Below are 22,226 nucleotides of genomic sequence, written 5' to 3'. Positions count from 1 at the left end.
GAGTCGGTAGAAGACAGAAAGACCACCAACCTGCCTGAGTGAAAGGCCCTCGGAGTTAACTTCATCGCAGGAGATTCCAATGATTCTGAAAGCTTTGGTTTCAACAGCGTGAAGCCGAGCTAGGTGTGAGGCAGGAGCACCGGCCCGGAGGGGGAACAGTATTCCATTTAGCTGCAGATGAAAGCCTTGTATGTGGTGAGGAGCTCGGGTGTGCCAAGGAAGGACTTCGCATGACGGAGGATGCCTTGTCGGTGACTGGCTTTGGAGGCCAGCTTGGAAATGTGGTTTTCCCAAGAAAGATCATCGCAGATAGTGAGACCCAAAAGCTTGAGCTACAGAACTTCTTGGAGAGGATTATTGAGAAAGTAGATGGGAGGGTTTTCCAGTCGGTCTTTTCGGAAAGACGTAGTAAAAGTGTGAGATTTGTCTGGATTGAAAGACATGTTCCACTTGTTTGACCAGTCTGTGATTTTGTCCAGGTCTGCAGAGAGTGAGGAGGCTGCAGACTGCTGATCTGAGGGCTGAGCAATGGAGCGGCAGAGAGTGGAGTCATCAGCAAAGAGATAGAGAGGATTTTACAGAGAGTCGGAGAGATCATTGATGAAGACCAGAAATAGCACAGGGCCCAGAACACGACCTTGGAGAACTCCAGCCAGAACAGGAAGGGGGAGATGAGAGAAATCCATTCAGGGCCACACGTTGACTACGACCAGAGAGGAAGTCCGCAAGCCATGCGGGGAGATTTCCATGGATACCATAGGCGGAGAGTTTGGTGTGCCCAGCTGGGTGCCAGACCATATTGAAGGCACGTGATGTATCAAGGGAGACAGCTCTGATTTCCTGTTTGGCATTGAGGACCTCCATCCATAGTTGAGACAGCAGAAGCAACATGTCCAGAGTAGAATGACCTGGTCTGAATCCAAATTGATGATCAGAGATCAAGCCATTTGATAAGAAGAAGGATTTGATATCCGAAGCAATGATGGATTCCATGACTTTGCTAATAATTGGGAGCAGGCTGATTGGTCTGTAGTTTGCAAGGATCTGTTTTTGCACCTTTTTTGTGTAAAGCGGTAATGTTTGCTGATTTCCAAGATGCTGGCAGATGACCTTGAGCAAAAGAGAGGGTGAAAAGTACAGAGAGAGGGTGAGATAGAGCAGCAGAGCAGGATTTTAGGACCTGTGGGCTGATGCCATCTGGTCCAGTTGCAGAATCAGAGTCGAGGTTTGACAAAAACTTCTCCACCTTGTCAGGGGAGAAGGACACAGAGTCCAGGAACAGTTGGGTTCGACTGGGTAAGGTGGGAACAGAGAGAGATGGGTTTGGGACACAAGATTTTGAGGCAAAAACAGAGTTGAGGCATTCGGCTTTGTCACGTGCGGTGTCAACTGTGTGGCCATTTGAGGTAAGGGAGGGGATTGGAGGGGGAACAAACACCAGAAACGGATTTGACCAGATGCCACCAGGATTTGGAGGAAGGAGACAGGTTTGAGAGTTCATTCTTGAGTGTGGAGAGATCGTGCTTCCTGGCACTCCTGAGGGTAGACACACTTGTTCCGAGCTTTGTGGAAGGAACTGAGATTGCCTTCAGTTTGATTCGCCTTCCAACAGGCAAAGGCAAGTTGTTTCTGGGCAATAGCCTCACCACAAGATTCAGTGTACCATGGATGGGAGGAAGGGTAAGACAACTGAAGACGAGATGGGATAAATCTGTGCATGAGAGAGAGCAGTTTGCTTTGGAAGAATTCCCAGGAAAATTAATGTCAGAGGCAGTAGAGATGGGAGACCAGTCCAGATGATTGATGGCTGCTTGCAGACCGTGCCAGTCAGCCTGAGTGAAATGCCAGACTCGTTGGTGCTGAGGAGGCTCTCTGAGAATGGCCAGAGAGATGTCCACTTTAACAAGCACATGATCAGAAGAACCGATTGGTATTATTGGTGTATTGGTATATTGGATTGATTATAATGAATGTTGGCTTACAAATGCACGTATTTTTCTTTCGAGATCAAATCCAAGATGGCCGACTGGCTGATCGTTTATTTAAACGTGTCCCCAAACATTTATTGAAAATGCATGGCCTGATTTTGTTCAAACTTGGCACAAGCAAAGTAGATGATGGCATATGTGCATGGCTACGATACTGGGTACACTTTTACACAGATGAAATAGAATTCCCTCAATTAAAAAAAATGAACTGAATGAAAAGACACCTGTGGTTTTATGTTGTAGCAAATAGTCTTGAGGCTGATTTGTTGTTGTAGTAAATAGTCAAAAACCTGATTTTCAACATTATATCATGCACTTCGATTTGTGATGGTTGAGTAAACAAGACAAAAGTGGCATATTTTCGAAATAAAATGTTACATTCTCACGATGTCAATTCTTATTTCATTGTCTTTAAATAAAAATATGCATTGATGATTAAAATTGTAATTAAATGGAATGTTTCCTGTCTCGCATGTCTCCTGGTGTTGTTGTTTTTTTTCAATTTCTAAAATTCCTTGAAATGTGCAATGCATGACAAAATAAGTGATTCGTGCATAACGCTCGGTGTCCACCAAATTCACAATACAATAATTGTGACGTCAGTTTCATTTTCAAATCACGGACTACTGAAATGAACTCGGTGTGTTGGTTAAGAAATACCTTAAGAAGAATGCCCTTGATGCTTATTCAATCAATCAATGAGAAAGTTTATTATTTTTGCGATAGTCTTGTCGTAATTTTTTTCGTGTCCACCTCGTTATGCACGAATCACATCTCGGCAAAAGTGAAAAGAAATCCGCATCGCTTGAAACTTGATTATGTGTAACGCGGGTCCCGTTTGTTGTGATTGCAAAGCAGTCACTCCCTGGCAGACGACCACTCATTTACGGATGACGTCAGAACTTGTTTTAATGTCCACGTCCTCTGGTGCTGCGTTATACACGAATACAGAGTGCAAAGTGCACTCTCGTTTTCATTTTGGTGAAAACGAAAAGCATGTAGCAGGTCTGATGCTTCAAACTCGGATACTCCAATATATACAGAACAGCATAATACAGTATACTTGCTGTTTCCTGAAACTTTATTTTTCCACTCAGATGTAACACTTAGTGTACCCAGTATATATAGCCATGCACATATAAGTGAACCTCAGTTTATTTTGTGATCTGATCAAAGATGGCCGACTGGTAGACTAACGGCCATTCAGTTGTAAAAAAACAACCTGATATTGACCACATCCTCAATCACTACTCGGACAAGCATTTAACGATATTGTTCAAATTTGGCACACAGATATAATGAATGATGGGTTGCATATGCACGTCATTTTCTTTCTACATCAGATGCACTAGCCGACTGGCGGTCATTTTGTTACTTAATCGTGTCCCCAACCATTTCTCAGACTTGCATGGACCGATTTTGTTTAGACTTGGCACAAAGACAACATGAGTGTATACATATGCAGAAGATTTTGTTTTGCAATCCAACCAAGAATGGCCGACTGACGACCTTTAACTCCATAAAGCAAAATTACTAAAACCATGGGGGCTATGTTATTTTATGTCTTTTTCTTTGTTTTATAACACATTTATTTGGAGGAAATATTACGAAATGTAGATAATGCTTAAACGAGAATGCTGTCTTCTCCAATTACCCCAGCTTCATGTCTCCCTCCACCACTGACCCTAAGAATCTTTGCTGTGAAAATGGAAACTTATTTTCCATTTTGGGGTCTGATATGAAGAATGGTACCAGTGTTTCTGCATCGTCTTTTATTTAAATCATTCAACATTCTGATGTTTTCCAGGGAATAGGGCCTTACAATGTCAGCAAATCTGCACTTCTGGGCCTGATTAAGGAACTGGCACCAGCCCTTGCCGACCACAACATCCGTGTTAACTGCTTGGCGCCTGGTATCATCCGTACAAAATTCAGTTCTTTTGTGAGTTGTGGTAGCCCCCCATTGGTGAATGATTTGTGTCGATGTACTTGTTTTTCTTGAAAATTTGATTTTGACTAGCAAAAGGAGCTGTAGATTTGCTGACTGATTTAACGAAAAGACTTCACAAAAATGTACTTCAAAATGTTGTAATTCACAAAAATTCTCCTCCATTCACTATATAATTTGCCCGAGCTCATCTTCCATATGCTTAGAAGTCAGCTAATATCACCTTCATCAACCATCCTTGCTGCTTATATATGACATGAGCAAAAATCACTTCTGCTTCGCTGCAAAGCTCAGTGTTGGATGCTTTGGTTTAAACCTTTGATCGCGCATGCGCAAGATTGGAGGTCACGTTCTTTCAAAGCTGTCCATGCGCTCACACTTTCGAAGTTAAGTAATTTTTTCACAATTGTGTTTTTGTCGAAACTGTATCTATAGTGTACTTATAGTGTGTCTTTAGTATGATTCTCGGTGTTAATTTTTCATACCTGTACACAAAATCGTCGGTTAATTCGTGTCGCGTATTCTGAGGCCTAGTAGGCTTCCGTGTCCGACCTTGAGGCTTTGTTTTTCTCTCAGCGGTTCGTCGATTGCGCTGCAATTACTTTCGTTCTCTGTTTTTTTGTCAGTCTTTCACCCCATACTTCCTTATTTAAAATCTCAACTCAAAAAAAAAAAAAAAAAAACCGCAAAATTTTTTTCCTTCTCTGCTCTTATTCGTTTATTCGTTGTTCTTATTTGTTCGTTCGTTCTTCGACCACGTTGTTCGTGATCACGTCATCACGTTGTTAAAAATGTTAAAACTTTCCCCTGAAGAACTGTATTCTGTCGTATATTATAACATCTTTTTCTTCTTCTTCTATAAAAGGATGCTTTCGACTTGCTCACCAAATCGATTCATTCCAAAAAAAAAAAATCCATCTCTTACAGTTCCTTTTTTCTACATTCCCGAAACTCTCCTGCACTCCACCCCTCCTTCAGCGTCCTCAAACGTATTTTTGAGTCGAAGGTCTCAAGAAACTCATTTTGCAATAAATGTTCGTTTCCCATTAATCGTACACTTCTCAAAATCCAATCTCACCCCTCCCCTCCAAATCTTCCCCATCACCCCTTCCCTCCAAAACTTCCCCATCACCCCTCCCCTCCAAAACTTCCCCATCACCCCTCCCCTCCAAATCTTCCCCATCACCCATCTTTCAAATATTCCCCCTTGCCCCTCCCCTCCAAATCTTCCCCATCACCCATCCCTTTCAAATCTTCCCCCTTGCCCCTCCCCTCCAAATCTTCCCCCTTGCCCCTCCCCTCCAAATCTTCCCCATCACCCATCCCTTTCAAATCTTCCCCCTTGCCCCTCCCCTCCAAATCTTCCCCATAACCCCTTCCCTCCAAAACTTCCCCATCACCCCTCCACTCCAAAACTTCCCCATCACCCCTCCCCTCCAAATCTACCCCCTTTCCCCTCCCCTCCAAATCTTCCCCATCACCCATCTCTTTCAAATATTCCCCCTTGCCCCTCCCCTCCAAATCTTCCCCATCACCCATCCCTTTCAAATCTTCCTCCTTGCCCCTCCCCTCCAAATCTTCCCCCTTGCCCCTCCCCTCCAAATCTTCCCCCTTGCCCCTCCCCTCCAAATCTTCCCCATCACCCCTTCCCTCCAAAACTTCCCCATCACCCCTCTCCTCCAAAACCTCGCCATCACCCCTCCCCTCCAAATCTACCCCCTGCCCCTCCCCTCCAAATCTTCCCCATCACCCATCCCTTTCAAATCTCCCCCCTTGCCCCTTCCCTCATCGACTCCCCTCTCACCCTCCTCCTCAAAGCGTCCTCCACGCTTCTTCCCCCTTCCAACTTTCACCTTCATCTCCCCCAACCATCTGCCTCGCTCTTCCCCCTCCTCAAATAACACCTCAATGTGCCTCACCCAATCACCATCAAACCTTTTGTCTGCCCCATTCTTCCCTTTCTCCAAGCTATTCTGAAATCTCTGACAAACCTTCAACAGCTCTCCCTACCTCTCCCTACCTCTTCCTTCTCTTCCAGATCTTACCCTACCCCTCCACCCCCCTGTTCTGTATCCGATGCTTCCCCTTCCTCTTCATTAACGGTATGGACCTCAAACATCCAGGACCTTCGCTCAAACTTGACTGATCTCTCCATACAGGTTGCTTCTGACAAACCAGACGTGATCTGCTTAACAGAAACTTTCCTCCTTCGTGATGTCTCTGATTCCTTGGTATCTCTCCCAGGTTACTCCCTCCTCCGGTATGATAGACCTGAGCCTCGTCCTGGAGGTGGGGTTGCTATCTTTATAAAAAAACTCTCTTCCTCACTCGCCCTGCACTGCCCTCTCCACCTCACCCCCAGGAATACCTTTGGCTACGGCTTCCCCTTCGCTCCCACCTTTTGTTCATATGTGTGTTGTACCGTCCACAAAACAGTGACGACTCCATCGACATCTCGCTGTCTGATAATATGGACCAACTTATATCTACCCATCCAAACTCTCTCTTCCTCATATGTGGTGATTTCAATTGTCACCATGCCAGTTGGCTGGGTGTGGGTACCTCTCTCACCAGCCATGGCACTTTAGCAAAGGACTTCTGCGACTCACTGGGACTGACAATCTGTCAATTCCCCGACCCGGATCTCAGTCAATGGAGCATCTTCTCTTCTGGACTTGGTTATGACTAACTTCCCTGATAATGTATGCTGCTCTTCTTCTGCTCCAATCGGCTCATCTGATCATGTGCATGTTAAAGTGGACATCTCTCTGACCATTCTCAGAGAGCCTCCTCAGCGTCGACGAGTCTGGCATTTCACTCAGGCCAACTGGCACGGTCTTCAAGCAGCCATCAATCATCTGGACTGGTCTCCCATCTCTACCGCCTCTGACATCAACTCATCCTGGGAATTCTTCCAAAGTAAATTGCTCTCTCTCATGCACAGATTTATCCCATCTCGTCTTCAGTTGTCATACCCTTCCTCCCATCCATGGTACACGGAATCTTGTGGTGAGGCTGTTGCCCAGAAACAACTTGCTTTCCTCTCCTGGAAACCAAATCCAACGGAAGGAAATCTCATTTCCTTTCACAAAGCCCGAAACAAGTGTGTGTCCGCCCTCAGGAGAGCCAGGAAACAATATCTCTCCGTTCTCAAGACCGAACTCTCTTATCTGTCTCCCTCTTCCAAATCCTGGTGGCGTCTGGTCAAATCTGTTTCTGGTGTTTGTTCCCCCTCCATCCCCTCCCTCACCTCAAACGGCTACACGGCTGACTCCGCACGTGAAAAAGCTGAATGCCTCAACTCTGTGTTTGCCTCTAAATCTTGTGTCCCAAACCCATCCCTCTCTGTACCCACCATACCCAGTCGTACCCAGCTGCTCCTGGACTCTGTGTCCTTTCCTCCTGACAAGGTGGAAAAGTTTCTGTCAACCCTCGACTCTGATTCTGAAACTGGGCCTGACGGCATCAGCCCACGGGTCCTAAAATCCTGTTCTTCCGCTCTTTCACTCCCTCTCTCTGTTCTCTTCACTCTCTCTTATGCTCAAGGTCATCTGCCATCTGCTTGGAAATCAGCCAACATCACCACTTTGCACAAAAAAGGTGCAAAAACAGATCCTAGCAACTACAGACCAATCAGCCTTCTCCCAATTATCAGCAAAGTCATGGAATCCATCATTGCGTCAGGCATGAAATCTTTCCTCTTCTCCAATGGCTTGATCTCTGATCATCAATTTGGTTTCAGACCTGGTCACTCTACTCTGGACATGCTGCTTCTTCTTTCTCAACAATGGATGGAGGTCCTCGATGCCAAACAGGAAATTAGAGCTGTCTCCCTTTACATATCACGTGCCTTCGATACGGTCTGGCACCCTGCTCTGCTCACCAAACTCTCCTCCTTTGGTATCCATGGAAATCTCCATGCATGGCTGGCGGACCTCCTCTCTAGTCAGAGTCAACGTGTGGCCCTGAATGGGTTTCTCTCATCTCCTCTTCCTGTTCAGGCTGGAGTTCCCCAAGGCAGTGTTCTGGGCCCTGTGCTTTTTCTGGTCTTCATCAATGATCACTCTGGCTCTCTTGAAAATCCTCTCTATCTCTTTGCTGATGACTCTACTCTCTGTCGCTCCATTCCTCATCCCTCAGATCGGCAGTCTGCAGCCTCCTCACTCTCTGCAGACCTGGACAATATCACAGACTGGGCAAACAAGTGGAACATGTCTTTCAATCCTGACAAATCTCACACTCTTACGATGTCTCTCCGAAAAGACCGACTGGACAACCCTCGCATCCACTTTCTGAATAATCCTCTCCAAGAAGTTCTGTCACTCAAGCTTTTGGGTCTCACTATCTGCCATGATCTTTCCTGGGAAAACCACATTTCAAATCTCTCCTGCAAAGCCAGTCGCTGACTGGGCATCCTCCGTCGTGCTAAGTCCTTCCTTGGCGCAACTGAGCTCCTCAGCACATACAAGGCTTTCATCCGCAGCTCAATGGAGTACTGCTCTCCCCTCTGGGCTGGTGCTCCTGCCTTACACCTAGCTCGTCTTCACGCTGTTGAAACCAAAGCGTTCAGAATCATTGGAATCTCCCACAATGAAGCTAACTCCAAGGGCCTTTCACTCACTCACTCACCGCAGGCAGGGTGGTGGTCTTTCTGTCTTCTCCCGACTCCTCTCTGGCCTTGCCCCCCCAGCTCTCTCTGGGCTCTGTCCCCCAAATATTCCTACAGGTCGCACAAGATCTGCCTGCAACCCTCTTATGGTTAAACTGCCAAAATCAAGACTCTCTGCTCACCTTCACTCCTTCATGCCTCTTTTCTCCTGCCTCTGGAACAAACTCCCTCACTCTCTTCAATCCCACTCCACCCTCCAGGTCTTTAAAACAGCTGTTCACCACCATCTCTTATCTTCCCCCATCCAAAACCTTGATCTTTTCTACCCCCGCTAATTTCATCCCAAATCCACCTTTTTGAAATACCAACTTCTGTCCTGTCCTGGAAGTCGTTGGTATCCTTGTGTTTTATACTTCTCCCACACCCCTCCCCTTTCCCACGCCTCCCCCCCCCCCCAAGCCCTCTCCCTCCCACACATCTCCCTGCTCTCAAATGTTATGTTTGTGTGCTTCCCCTTCTCTCCCCATCTTGTCTTCTGCTCCCTCTTTTTATATATTTTGTTTGTCTGGTTGATTTGTTTGTGAAATAAATGTTAGCTCTTTCACGAGCCTCGATTCAGTATACAAAAAGAACAAGAAAAAACCTTCGTGAGTGAAATGAAACATTTTGAAAATTTAGAAATATTCTCATTCAAATAGCAATAACATAATGTCTATTATCAAGTTGTATAAACTTTCTTTGTCAGTGAATTATATGTTTTAGATTTTATCGAAGACTAGCAGAAGTACCCGGCGTTGCCGGGTTGGGGAGGGGAGAGGGGGGGGGGGGGGGTGGGAAGAGGGGAGATGTAAGGTGGGGGGCGGGGGGAAGGGGGCAGAGGGGAGGGGAGGAGGCAGAAGAAGAAGGGGGTTCATATATATGCTGGTGGGTAAATGTGGCGTTCATCACGTTTCTGAGTTAAGTGTGATGCCGATCAGGAAGAAGAAGCCGTACTACCAACTTCGTACAATTCCGGAATTGTTTGATTTATTTGTATTCAAATGTCTGGTGATTGTTTTGTATTTATTTATGCGAATGATATACTTGTATATAACTGTCATTAATTTTAAAAGGCTTAGGCACTATCGAGCGACTTTTTTTTTTTTTTTTTTACTCCAAAAAAACGATCTTTTTTTTACTCCAAAAAACGATCTTTTTTTTCATATACATATATTCTTTTTTGGCTTAAAACACTCCCAGGCACTCACTGATGAACCTCTGAAAGTTTGACACAGATCTGTTCAGCCATCTCTGAGAAAAATGGCGACACACAGACAGACAGACATCTCTCTTGTATAGTAGATGATTTGTAATACCGGATACCACCAGGTGGCGTTATACAATACACTTGTCCATTTATAGAATTGGGGTCTTCCCCCCACCATGACCCCCTTTCACCAAATATGCTACCCAGACACAAACTATACTCTGGTTACCCTTAGGCAACATTCAAAATTTGGTTGGATTTGGTTTAGTATTTTTTTTTAGTTTTTGAAGCATACATGAACAAGAATGAACGCACTGTGTTCACAACCTGCGACAAAATCCGGATATGGACCAAATTGGGAAACGTACATGTACATTTAATGCGCTTTAAAAGATTAACTCGACACCTCTCACCCATGACACCTTCCCCACGGTTCTATCAGAATGAGTTGATTCGTCACACGGTCAAAGAATGTTTAACCCTAATATGGGGCTATTCAAAAATTACATCATGCTATTTTCTAAGGAGCCATGTACCGTGAATGCTGGCACGCTTGATTCGACCTTACTAATAATTTTTATTCGACATTGATTAGATTTTTTGGGGGGAACGGGGATTAGACTTTGACCCAGGCAGTGAGTAATACTCGACCCAAACAAAGCCAATGCATATCTGATGCAACACACCTGGGCAGTGTATCATCAGCAGAGGCCTATAGGTCTGATGTTTTAGGACCACCAGAAAATCAAGATGGAGGCCATATTATTTCGTCTGGGTGCCACGGCCATGGTGGGTAGAGTCAAGCGACAAATGTGAGTGGGGTCCGACAAATGGGTGCACATTTCAAAAATCGACCCTCAACAAGAACAACAACAACAACAACCATGTGGAGCTCTTGTAGACCAGCGACACATAAAAACTGAGGTCACCCAATCACATCTCTTGCCTGGGACTGGTGGGAGTAACCAATTAGCTCTCACCTAATCAATTATCCCAAGTGACTTCCCAAGTGAAATCTACCCAAGTGACTACCCAATCAGGTAAGCCCTGTGCCGTTTCAAACTCTACCCAAGTTTCTCTACAGCTGTGAAGACATTCACAAGTAGTGTGAATGTGTGAATGTTGGTTCACGAGTTATCAAACAGAGTGACCACGATATTCGTCGTGTGTGTGTGTGTGTGTGTGTGTGTGTGTGTGCCTGTCTGTCTGTCTGTCTGTGTGCCTGTCTGTCTGTCTGTGTGTGTCTGTCTGTCTGTCTGTCTGTGTCTGTCTGTCTGTCTGTCTGTCTGTGTCTGTCTGTCCGTCCGCAGCATAACTACCCGATATCATCCGATCTTGATGAAACTTGGGTGGGAGGTTGATATTATGATCTTGTTGTGTCCTGCCGAGAGTGGGCGTATTGCGCCCATTGTGGGTGGAGCGACGCCCAAAAAAGATGTCTTTTTCGGGGGTAATCCAGTTCAAGCTACATCTTCTCCGAGGGGTTTGGTGGAATCTGACAGGGGTTTCGGTATTTGGTTCGGCCAATGTCACGTGTCTAGCCCCACGGAGCTCGATTTTTCATTTTCGCCCCAAGGTCAAGGTCACAAGGTCACGAAATTTAGGAAAGTCGATTTTTGATAGTTTTATTACATTGTTCGCTTCCTGATAGGGTGAAATGTCGTACATGATCTTATATTATCACATACATAATGAAATACAAGTTTTCCAACAAATTTCAGAATCCTCGACCTTTGACCTTTGAAGGTCACAAAGGTCAAAGTTTCAAAGTTGTTGGAATCGAACCGAATTTTCGGTATTGTGTAGCTAACTAATCTCATAACTGATTATACATTATTTTGTATCATTTCTAGGTCAGTAACCTTCGTCTTGACATTTCCCGGCCTGGCCTGTTTCAGTTATAGTCCGTCCTTTGTCATTGAACACGGCTCGCTCGTGAACCATCGTCGTCTCCTGACTTGTCTACTTTCTTTTCTTCTCAGATATTCCTCAACACCTGGTTACAGTGCTTGCTATCTCAGAGTGCGGTCATTGTCTGGGCAGTAGCTTCAACACTAAATAAATTCACGTACCCAATTTTTTTCTCGTGCCACGATTAAACGGTCATCTTTAGCTAGGAAGGGCAACCATGATACAGTACAGGATGTGATGCAAACATGTTCCGATGAGGAGCATGTTAATGGCCTCCGTTACATTTGCAATCGATTTCTCCTTACCAAGATCAGTAAATCAGTTTATCCTTGTCAAGACCAGTAAATCGGTTTATCCTTGTCAAGACCAGTAAATCGGTTTATCCTTGTCAAGACCAGTAAATCGGTTTATCCTCGTCAAGACCAGTAAATCAGTTTATCCTTGTCAAGACCAGTAAATCAGTTTATCCTTGTCAAGACCAGTAAATCAGTTTATCCTTGTCAAGACCAGTAAATCGGTTTATCCTTGTCAAGACCAGTAAATCAGTTTATCCTTGTCAAGACCAGTAAATCAGTTTATCCTTGTCAAGACCAGTAAATCAGTTTATCCTTGTCAAGACCAGTAAATCAGTTTATCCTTGTCAAGACCAGTAAATCAGTTTATCCTTGTCAAGACCAGTAAATCAGTTTATCCTTGTCAAGACCAGTAAATCGGTTTATTCCTGTCAAGACCAGTGAATGGGGTTTTCCTTATGAAGACCAGTAAATCAATTTATCTTTATGAAGACCAGTAAATCGGTTTATCCTTATAAATTCCAGTAAATGGGTTTATCTTTATGAAGACTATCTTACTCCTTGTGCTAAATCTTGATAATTTTGCAATGCACTGCTTTGTACAATAAGATTATCAAACAATCCTGCTTCAAAATGTATTGAAGTCGGGCATGATTGTCTCGGGTGTAGAACCAGGTTCCACAACTTGAGTTCAGGGAATAACAAGCATTTATAACATATAATAACAAGGAATAACAAGTTTAAAGCGCCTTTGGGCTTCTGGAAAAGCGCTATACAAAATAAATGAATTATTATTATTATTATTATTTATTGAAAGACCAATTACACAGCGCTGTGGAGGGTGAAAGGGGCATACAATTCAATTGAACAGCATGGACCCAGACACTCCTGGGTTCCTTACAGAAAGTCCTTCCTTATATACTTGCAGAGTGTGATAAGGATCTCCGCTAACTTTGGCAAGCTTCATCATGGTGGAATAAAGAGACAGAATGGGCCTCAAAGCCCCTACCTTTGTCCTATCTTATTTGGCATGAGCCAAGGGAAAGATGTGGGAGAAGGAGCATAGAGACATTCCAAGACTTATCTTCTGATGCTGGCTTCAAGGACAGAAATACGTGTTTTCACGAGGGAGTGTAACAGAGCAAGCAGTTTCACAATCTTGCTACCTTCCTTGCCACCAGTTTGGTAGTAAAGCATAGTTCGAAGCAAGAGGGATCATAGGAAGCTTAATCTTATTTTATAAAGCAAACACTAATTAAATGCAAACAATAATTTAGAAAAGGCATAACTAAATGCATGATCTTGACAATTGCATCATCATGTCTGATGTCTGGAATCGGAGGTAATGCTTTCTTGATTTACATACTAGTTATTACCAGTGAGTATGGTTTTAAATTTACCTGTTGGATATTCTAAAGCATTTCATTCGTTGACCATTGATACATCCAGAAACTATAACGGCACGTGGGAGAGAGCATACTTCTGCCAGGCTGAACTAGTTTATGTTTTGTATCCCACTGATGGGTCATATCTGGATTCGACCTTAACCAAAATCTAATTAGCTTGTTATTCTCACTTACCCAACTCATCCACCAATTTTGTCACAAGTCGTCCACAACTTTTTGAAATATCATGCTATATATATTTATCACTTTTAGCCCCTATATCTCAATGGTGAAGAATCACATACATTTTTTTTTTTTATCGTCTTATCGGATCCGTATTCGGATCTTCACCAAAATCAAATTGTTTCGTCATTGTTACACAACCAACGTGCCCACCAAGTTTCGGCTGAATTCGTCCATAACTTTTTGAAATATCATGCTATATATATCACTTTTAGCCCCTATCTCTCAATGGTGAAGAATCACTTAAACATTTTCAGATCCAGATCTGGATCTGGATCTTCACCAACATTTAATCATTTCGTTATTGTTTCGGTAATCACATACCCAATCTATCCACCAAATTTTGTACGAATCCATCTACAGCGTTTTGATATATCCTGTTCACAAACTTGCATAATATTGGTTCACGAGTTATCAAGTGACCACTGTGTGTGTGTGTGTGTGTGTGTGTGTGTGTGTGTGTGTGTGTGTGTGTGTGTGTGTGTGTGTGTGTGTGTGTGTGTGTGTGTGTGTGTGTGTGTGTGTGTGTTCGCAACATAACTACCCGATGATATCATCCGATCTTGATGAAACCTGGGTGGCAGGTTGATATCATGATCTAGTTGTGTCCTGCCTAGAGTGGGCGTATTGCGCCCATTGTGGGTGGAGCCACACCCGAAAAAGATGTATTTTGAGGGGGTAATCCAGTTCAAGCTACATCTTCTCCGAGTGGTTTGGTGGAACCTGACAGGGGTTTCGATATTTGGTTAGGCCAATGTCATGTGTCTAGCCCCACGGAGCTCGTGTTTTTTGGGGGTTTTTTTCATTTTATTTATTTATTTATTTTTCATTTAATTTTTCACCGAATTTTCGGTATTGTGTAGCTAACTAACCTCATAACTGATTATACATTATTTTCTATCTCATTTCAAGGTCAGTAAGCTTCGTTTTGACATTTCCAGGTCTGTTTCGGTTATAGTCCGTCCTTTGTCATTGAATACCGCTCGCTCGTGAACCATCGTCGTCTCCTGACGTGTCATTATTACCATAAGGTGTGTGTGTGCTTGTTTGCCAGTCATTAAGGGGTTAGGAACAACATCAATGTGTTATCACTCTCCTAAATGATAACATGGTATAACATTAATGTTATTGTTGGGTTGTTACAGAAATCTAACTGCCATTCTTACTTGCCTGTGGTGTACCAGATTTGGAGCAACGAAGATAATTTGAAAAAATTGGTAGAAAAAATACCATTGAAAAGGTAATAATCATATTTGAAATTGCACAACACCAGCTCGTTCTCTAAATGATGGGTTTTTTGACTTTTTCCACAGAAGGAAATGGCATCTCTGTTAATTTTTTGTTGAATAAATTATTGCAAAGTCAATTTTTCATTGTTTTTTGTTCAATTAGATCACCTTTATCTATAGATACTGTTTAAATGAAGATCAAATATTGATATGTCCACATATGTTTAAAAGATTTTAAAAACATTTCATGGGGTGTACTTACTTTTTCCACATGCAAAATTTGCATTTGTTTATTTAAATTATACAATGGACTACAAAATGTAAATGTTTCATGATATTTGTTATATTATATCACCTTTATCTATCAATATTGTTGAAATGAAGATCAAATAGCTGTATGTTGAAATATGTTGAAAAAGTCAACACTTTACATGGGGTGTACTTACACTTACACGTGACTGTATATATATATATATATATATATATATATATATATATATATATATATATATATGACGAGAATAGAACCATGTTCCACACCTTGAGTTCCTGGGATAACAAGATTTAATGATGAACCAATATCACAGCGCTGTGGAGGGTGTAAGAGTCATACCATTCACAATTGAACAGCATGGCTCCATACACTCCTAGAAAATTGGCAACCCAGAGTTTCTTTATATACACAAAATTATACAAAAAATCTCCGCTGAAAAATGAGCGCGGACAAAGAAAAACGGGCTAGACATCTCCCACCGAGACCCTATCTTCTTTGGCATGAGCAAAGGGAAAGATGCGGGAGAAAGAGCACTGTGACATTCTCAAAACTTATCTTCCATGCTGGCCTTTGGTCAAGGACAGACAGACGCGTTTTCACGAGGGGGTCTAACAGAGCAAGCAGTTTCACTATCTTTCTACATTCCTTGGCACAGTTGGACAATAAAGCATAGTTCAAAAGCAAGAGGGAACATAGTAAGCTTAATCCTTTTCACAAAGCAACCATTATTAAATGCAAACCACAATTAGATAAGACACAACCTAAGGCATGATCTCGACATTCCCCCATTTGGTTTCTACGAGACTACGTATCACAGAGACCAGGCCACATCGGCTTTATTTGCAAAGCAAAAGAGAATAGTGTTATATGTGGCCACATCGGGCTTTATTGAGTGTTGTATGTGTGTCCTCCCAAAGGCATGCCACGCACATAAAGTACCCCGCATGCACGCTTGAAAGGTGTGTCATGTTGTGCGTGTTTGGAACATGAAGGTCCAGAACATGAAGATCTATTAACTTTTCAGATCCGCAACGAAGGCGCCTGGTCCGGCCAGGGATGTTGCCCGGGAGGGTCTCTCAACCCACCCTTGCAGCAGCATAGGTGCGGCTGAAATCCCCCCCAATCGAAGGGCTCCCCGTCCTCGCACAGACCCGGTCCTTGCCGATCTTCGAAGTTAATCGACGTCCATGCTGTTGTTCTGAGGAATACATAATGTAATTAATATCTTGTGTCACGTGTTCCTGGCCAGAGTACAGAGCATTACAATTCAAAGTAAAGAGAGAAACTTCCTTTTGTGTCGATGTCGTTCATGGACGCATAATCAGCCTGTGGATCCAGAGTATCAGTGTCAGGTCCTTTGGCAGCCAGACCCAGCGTTGCAGTCAGATCCATAGTCGGATCAAGCGGAGATGTGCAGCTGTGTGCTTATAATACATAAGAAGCATTAGCCAATTCCCACAGGGGATTTACAACAAAATCATCACAATAAATCAACAGTCTTCTGATGCGCCGGTCACATCGGCATCGCCCAGGGGCTCATTCAGGTCGACGGCCTCGGCGGTCAAGATCATGGTCTTCCGACGGCGGTTTCTTCATCGTCCATCCTGAAAAATACTTTCTTACACACACCATGATCAAATTCCTAGCCCCCCGTCCCACCAATTGGCATTTAGTTACCTCATCTCTCAGATGGTTGGCTTATTCATAGCCGCATTTCCTGCGTCGTGTCTGGAAATTCAAATGCTATATTTTTTCACCAATTTCCGAAAATACCTTCCTTTTAATCATCTTCCCTACATCTAATAATACATGATTTACCAACCATTTCCCCCCCAACCATAATCGGTCAATGGAAATAATCGGTATTCTCTCCTTCAAACTTCACTGTTATCTTATCAATACCTGGACATTTTTTCCCTTTTTCCTAGATACGTGAATTTCACACCAGTATATACCACTGGAAAAATTATCTGAAAAATAACGAAATCGTCTCCAAGTTCTCTAGCTAATCTCCGTCCGCAATCACCAACTCTACCCTCCTGTGCATTTTGCCTTAGGTTTTAGAACCTAGAGTCAACCAAAACAACAACAACTAGCCTCCCAAAGCCATTTCCCTGCAAGAGCGGGGGTTAGCCTTGCGATCCCCATGACAATCTTCTTCATTTTGCTCGATCACCTCCCTTTGAACAATAATTCAATTGATGTGATTCCCACGTACCTGGTGGAGTTCTGTTCACCTGGTCTGCAGAGCCGTGATCCAATTTGCACCAGCCCCCAATCACCTCCTCGATTGGAGTCAATCTGCCTGTAGCAATCTAACGAAACGTTATTAAACGAAATTCACAACTTTACATTCATTGGTCCCCCCAGTGCAAGCCAACCCCTTGTATCACCTTCTTATCACAAAAACAACAGTCCATAACTAACCACTTTCCTTTATTTCCTGCCTTTTCCATTAACTTTTTACAACCCTTTCCTCTACTTCCTCAACAATTCCTGCAGAGTCACCTGTCATTGACAAATAATCCATCTGATTCGACTTTCCAATCCAATCATCTTTGCACTTTCCACGACCTTCTTCACACTTCCTTCCGAACCTTTCCTTCAGACACAACCCACATGAGTTATGAATACAATTTCCCCTTCCAGGCGCGTCTGTCTAGCCACTCACAAATTGTCCACAAGACAATGTCACCATATTTCACACCTCGGACCAGCCTGGGGTCCATCGAGAGATGCATCCTCAGGTTAAAATCACCTCAGCTCTTGAGAGCTCAATTTTGTTCCATGACCTTTTTTGACCCATCTTGGCCCACCACCACCTCTACCTTCTGCCAAGCAAGAGGCAGGAGCAGCATTACTCCCTCTTCCCTCTGCCCACCATAACTGGCAGACAGACAATGGCGAGCCACAAGCCCCAATGTTCTTAAACAGACAGATTCAACAACATCCAATAAGTGAATTCATTTCCCCAGAACTCATTCCCCTTTCCAACCAACATTTACACCTAAGCTTCAGGAACATGCCTTGTTCCAGGTGTGTGCGCATCCACATCCTTAAATTGGCCGACCCCCATTTGTATCCCGGCTGCCCCACCACCTGGAGCATGGTTACCCCCCAAAATGACATTGCACGAACCCTTTCAATACCTGTCTAAACCTACTACCATTTAACAACGCTTCCCCATACACTGTTATGGCCCCATCTGGATTTTTCACGAAAATATGGTAGAGATATTTCCTGGTGCAGCGCTTTTGTGGTGGCAGCAATGTTTCCCTGTCTTCCCTCTTTTTGCGGTACTAATGAATGATCAGTCAACGCTGGTGCATGTCAAGAACCCAATTTCCCTATCCACTTTTCCAATCTTCATTTCAATTTAAATTCAACCCGATTTCCTCTAATTCCTCCCTACAGCATCACAGGCACCTGTTACAGTGAATATATTTCCCCTGCTCCCTCCCCTTACTCAGGAGCCATCATTTTGATAAAATCATTTGAAAAATAGCCAATGGCAATCCATTCTGTTCAGATTGCGTGCTCCTAACAGAATACTGGATCCCAACCTCCAACCAAGCCACTGTTTCTCCGAAACAGCTCCAATTGTTTTCTTTTTCCCCCGCACACAAGTCAGTCCAAGCCAGCAACTGTACACAAAGATATCCCAGCACGCCGTGACCTCCATAACTCTAAACAAATCCACTGGCACTTTTAAAACAAACCTTTTTTTTTCCAGTCACTTACTAAAATAAAGTGCAGCTCTAGTCCGTAGATATACGTTAATCAAGATTACATGAGACTTGACAACAATAGTACTGCCCCGTGGAGCAAGGCACCAGAGACAACTCCCCTCTCCACCTGGACTTACCCCAGGTAGAATTTGGCTACCTACAGAGAAAGTACTTGCACAACACATTTACAAACCAATTCGTCCCCTCGTTGTATTAGGGGACATCTCGAATGTTCCACCACAATTCACAGCAGGTGACCACCCACCTGCCCTTGAAGTCCTTCTCAATCATCTTTCCCACGAAAATTTAATCGATTTGTCTGACGCACCACGTCTGTTCAGCAAATTTTTGAGACACCCAAGCATGTCATAACACATGGGCTGTCCAATTCTGAAATCTCACGAAACCTTTTCTGAGGGTCAAATGTAACAGACAGACAGACCGGCAAATAGGCAGGGGCAAACCCCGAGGCCCAGACACCATCACCACACACATACCCCGCATCACATAGGAGTATCAACATTTGTCATAGGAGTATCAGCTTGAAATATACACCCGCTCTGATCCTCCAGAGCTGAGGAAACCAGCCAACCTGAGCCGGACAGCAAATGCCATATGTCTTCATCTCAAATCGAGGGCAAAATTTTCACAATGGCAAACAATTAATATATTGTCCACATTCATCTTGGTCACCCCAACCCATCCTGGCTCTCCCCAAGAGCTCCGTGTCCGGACAGACAGACAGATAAACAGACCGGGTGAAACCATAACCATCCATCCTTCCGATTGGACTCAGCACACATGCCGCCCGCTCACCAGTCATGTACACTCAGCACCCATAAATGGCACACGCCAGCATCACATGTCATTCTGGCCTTTATTCAACGCATTCCGCAATCCCAAGTCAAATCCCAAAACAAATTAAAACAGATGTCATCTTAAAAAAAATACAACTTGCTTCTGCAAGAGCTCCACCTTCGAACAGATAAACGACAATCAGACTCCATGTTACAAATGCACACAGCCGATGTACCGAAACAACAACCAACTGGTCCGTCCAGGAACTCCCCACAAACACAAGCCACCTCCAATGATCTTCAATTGAAGTGCAGAGCGAATGCTCTCACCTCAAACCCCACAGCCTTTCTAGGGAGGCGTGCTCTACCATGCAGCACCCTTTACATGGTGCACACCTTCCGCACATTCCTCCCGCTCCCAGGCTTCGTTACACACCTGACCACCGCACACACTCGTCGTTCGCACACTCCATTCCAGGTGTGCATTCCTTCTCACCTGCCACAACCAACTCGTACTCCGTGCCACTCTCAGCACCTTCCCTGTGTCTGCACCGATGCATCTCCAAGATGCATTAGCCATTACGCAACCCATCCATACATCATTCGCCCGGCGTGAACCACATCACATGCCGACAGTTGAAACCTCGACCGTTTTCATCCCTCGGATGAGCGTTTGACCCACATTATCTTCTCCAATACTTTCCCCCATCCGCCTGTGGGGCAGCTTGTCTCGCATTATCTGCCCTGAGACCCATATGCATTTCATAACTAAATCATACCACCATCGCTTGCCTGGAAAGCCATTGTCCGGCGCATTGATCAACACAAATGTGCCGATGCATCGTCCAGCTGCCATTCTGCATCACATCCGTACCTCGGTCTTGCAACTGCCATTCTCTATTTCATCCACTGTAGACAACCTCATTCACCTCATTCAGAGAGACCTCATCCACACTATACATCATTCATTGTATGGACAAGACCAAGACTTCCTGTGGCACCGGAAATTCATTATTGTCTTGAAATCCTACATTCAACCACGTCAATCGCCTCATTTAATATACTTCACGTTACTATCAACGTTAATTCAGCATTCCTTTTATAATTCCATTATCAAACAATGTATTCCTCATGATATTGCATGGCAGGAGTCACAGGCGACCACTATACCGACATGGCACATAGCACACCGCATGAAGCACCTTGCTGGCAAGGCATGAACGACTCACGTGTAGGAAAGTTGAAGTGGCCCACAATGCATTTGGGCACACATCCTCCAAGCAACCTCGTAGCAGGGTTCTCCCCCGTACTCACACATCTTCCTGTTCCATAATGCGCCTTTCTCTCCAGACGGCTCTCCCACACTCGTCCGTCTCAATCCCAACTGCACCTGTTCACAGGATTTTTGGGTCTCTCCCAATCTTCTGCTTATCTCGCCGGCCTCCACGCTAGCCGGCCTGCATCCCCATGCGGCAACTCCGCACGTTATTCTTTCCCTCATTCTAAGCCCTTAACTTCAGTCTTTCATAAAGGTGCAACAACCCGATGCGGCTGGTTGCATCATTTTCTTACCTGGCTCATTATAATCCTTTTTCCGCCTGACTCGGCCACCCGAATGCGTCGAATACACGCACTCCGTCTCCAGAACTCAAATCATTCTAGTTTACTTCAGATTGAGTATTACTCCGACATACCTTAATCTCCCTTAAGATATTTAATTAACGTGCACGGAACATTTTCCCGTCCATGCGCCCAGGCGGTCGCTCCCAGCGCACGGCAGCACGACCCCCATTTGCAAGAAGCAGCTCGTGATGCGTACAAGGCGCAAGGAAGCGCCCAGAGGCCATCCACCGAAAAATCCTGCCTTTTAGTTTACCGCGCCGATATTTCCCTAATCCGGTCCTCCCGCGGCGCTAACTCGTGGTCAATGCTTGTATAGCGCTTCTAACTTGTCTAACTTATCACCCATGCCAGGGCTTTCCTAAAGGGGTTCTCTCTTCTTAACTTAGCTTAACACTTATCCTGGCCATATTCCTTGGGTTTCCTCCGTTAGCACGCAGCCAATACTTTCTCTGGTTACTATCAACCCCATCAACTCCATCTTGTCTCTAAACTGCCCTGCCTGGGAAGTTCTTGGCTTTACCAAGAAGTCCCCCCTTTTTGCTAACTGACCCCCATTTCTTGGTTCATCAATAGACAAGGCGCAAGGAAGGGACTTCTTCTTCTTCTTTAAAAGGCTGCTTTCGACTTGCTCACCAAATCAATTCATCCCAAAAAAAATATCCATCTCCTGTAGTGCCTTTTTTCTACATTCCCTAAACTCTCCTGCACTCCATCCTCCATCCAGCGTCCTTAAACGTATTTTTAACTCGAAGGTCACAAGAAACTCATTTTGCAATAAATGTTCGTTTCCCATAAATCGTACACTTTCAAAAATCCAATCTCACCCCTCCCCTCCAAATCTTCCCCATAACCCCTCCCCTCCAAATCTTCCCCATCACCCCTCCCCTCCAAATCTTCCCCATCACCCATCCCTTTCAAATCTCCCCCCTTGCCCCCTCCCTCCTAAACTACC

At 44.3% G+C, this 22,226-nt stretch overlaps 1 protein-coding gene across 5 annotated transcripts in view; it reads left to right on the top strand.

Annotated features, from left to right (window-relative positions):
* LOC137434149 (dehydrogenase/reductase SDR family member 4) overlaps nt 1-22,226 on the top strand; it is a 106,004-nt gene that overhangs the window by 66,363 nt on the left and 17,415 nt on the right. For 3 of the 5 annotated variants that reach the window (XM_068126860.2, XM_078785742.1, XM_078785743.1), the window contains exons 6-7: nt 3,796-3,930; nt 14,808-14,863. In XM_068126860.2, coding sequence (XP_067982961.2) covers nt 3,796-3,930; nt 14,808-14,863 — 191 coding nt within the window. The remainder of the gene's footprint in view (nt 1-3,795; nt 3,931-14,807; nt 14,864-22,226) is intronic. The other 2 variants (XM_068126862.2, XM_078785744.1) reach the window with 1 other exon arrangement.

The sequence above is a fragment of the Myxine glutinosa genome, chromosome 10, assembly GCF_964187855.1.
Source record: "Myxine glutinosa chromosome 10, kmMyxGlut1.1, whole genome shotgun sequence".
Classification (NCBI taxonomy): Eukaryota; Metazoa; Chordata; class Myxini; order Myxiniformes; family Myxinidae; genus Myxine; species Myxine glutinosa.
The sequence above is the reverse complement of the archived record's forward strand: the minus strand, read 5'-3'. Positions and strand labels throughout refer to the sequence as shown.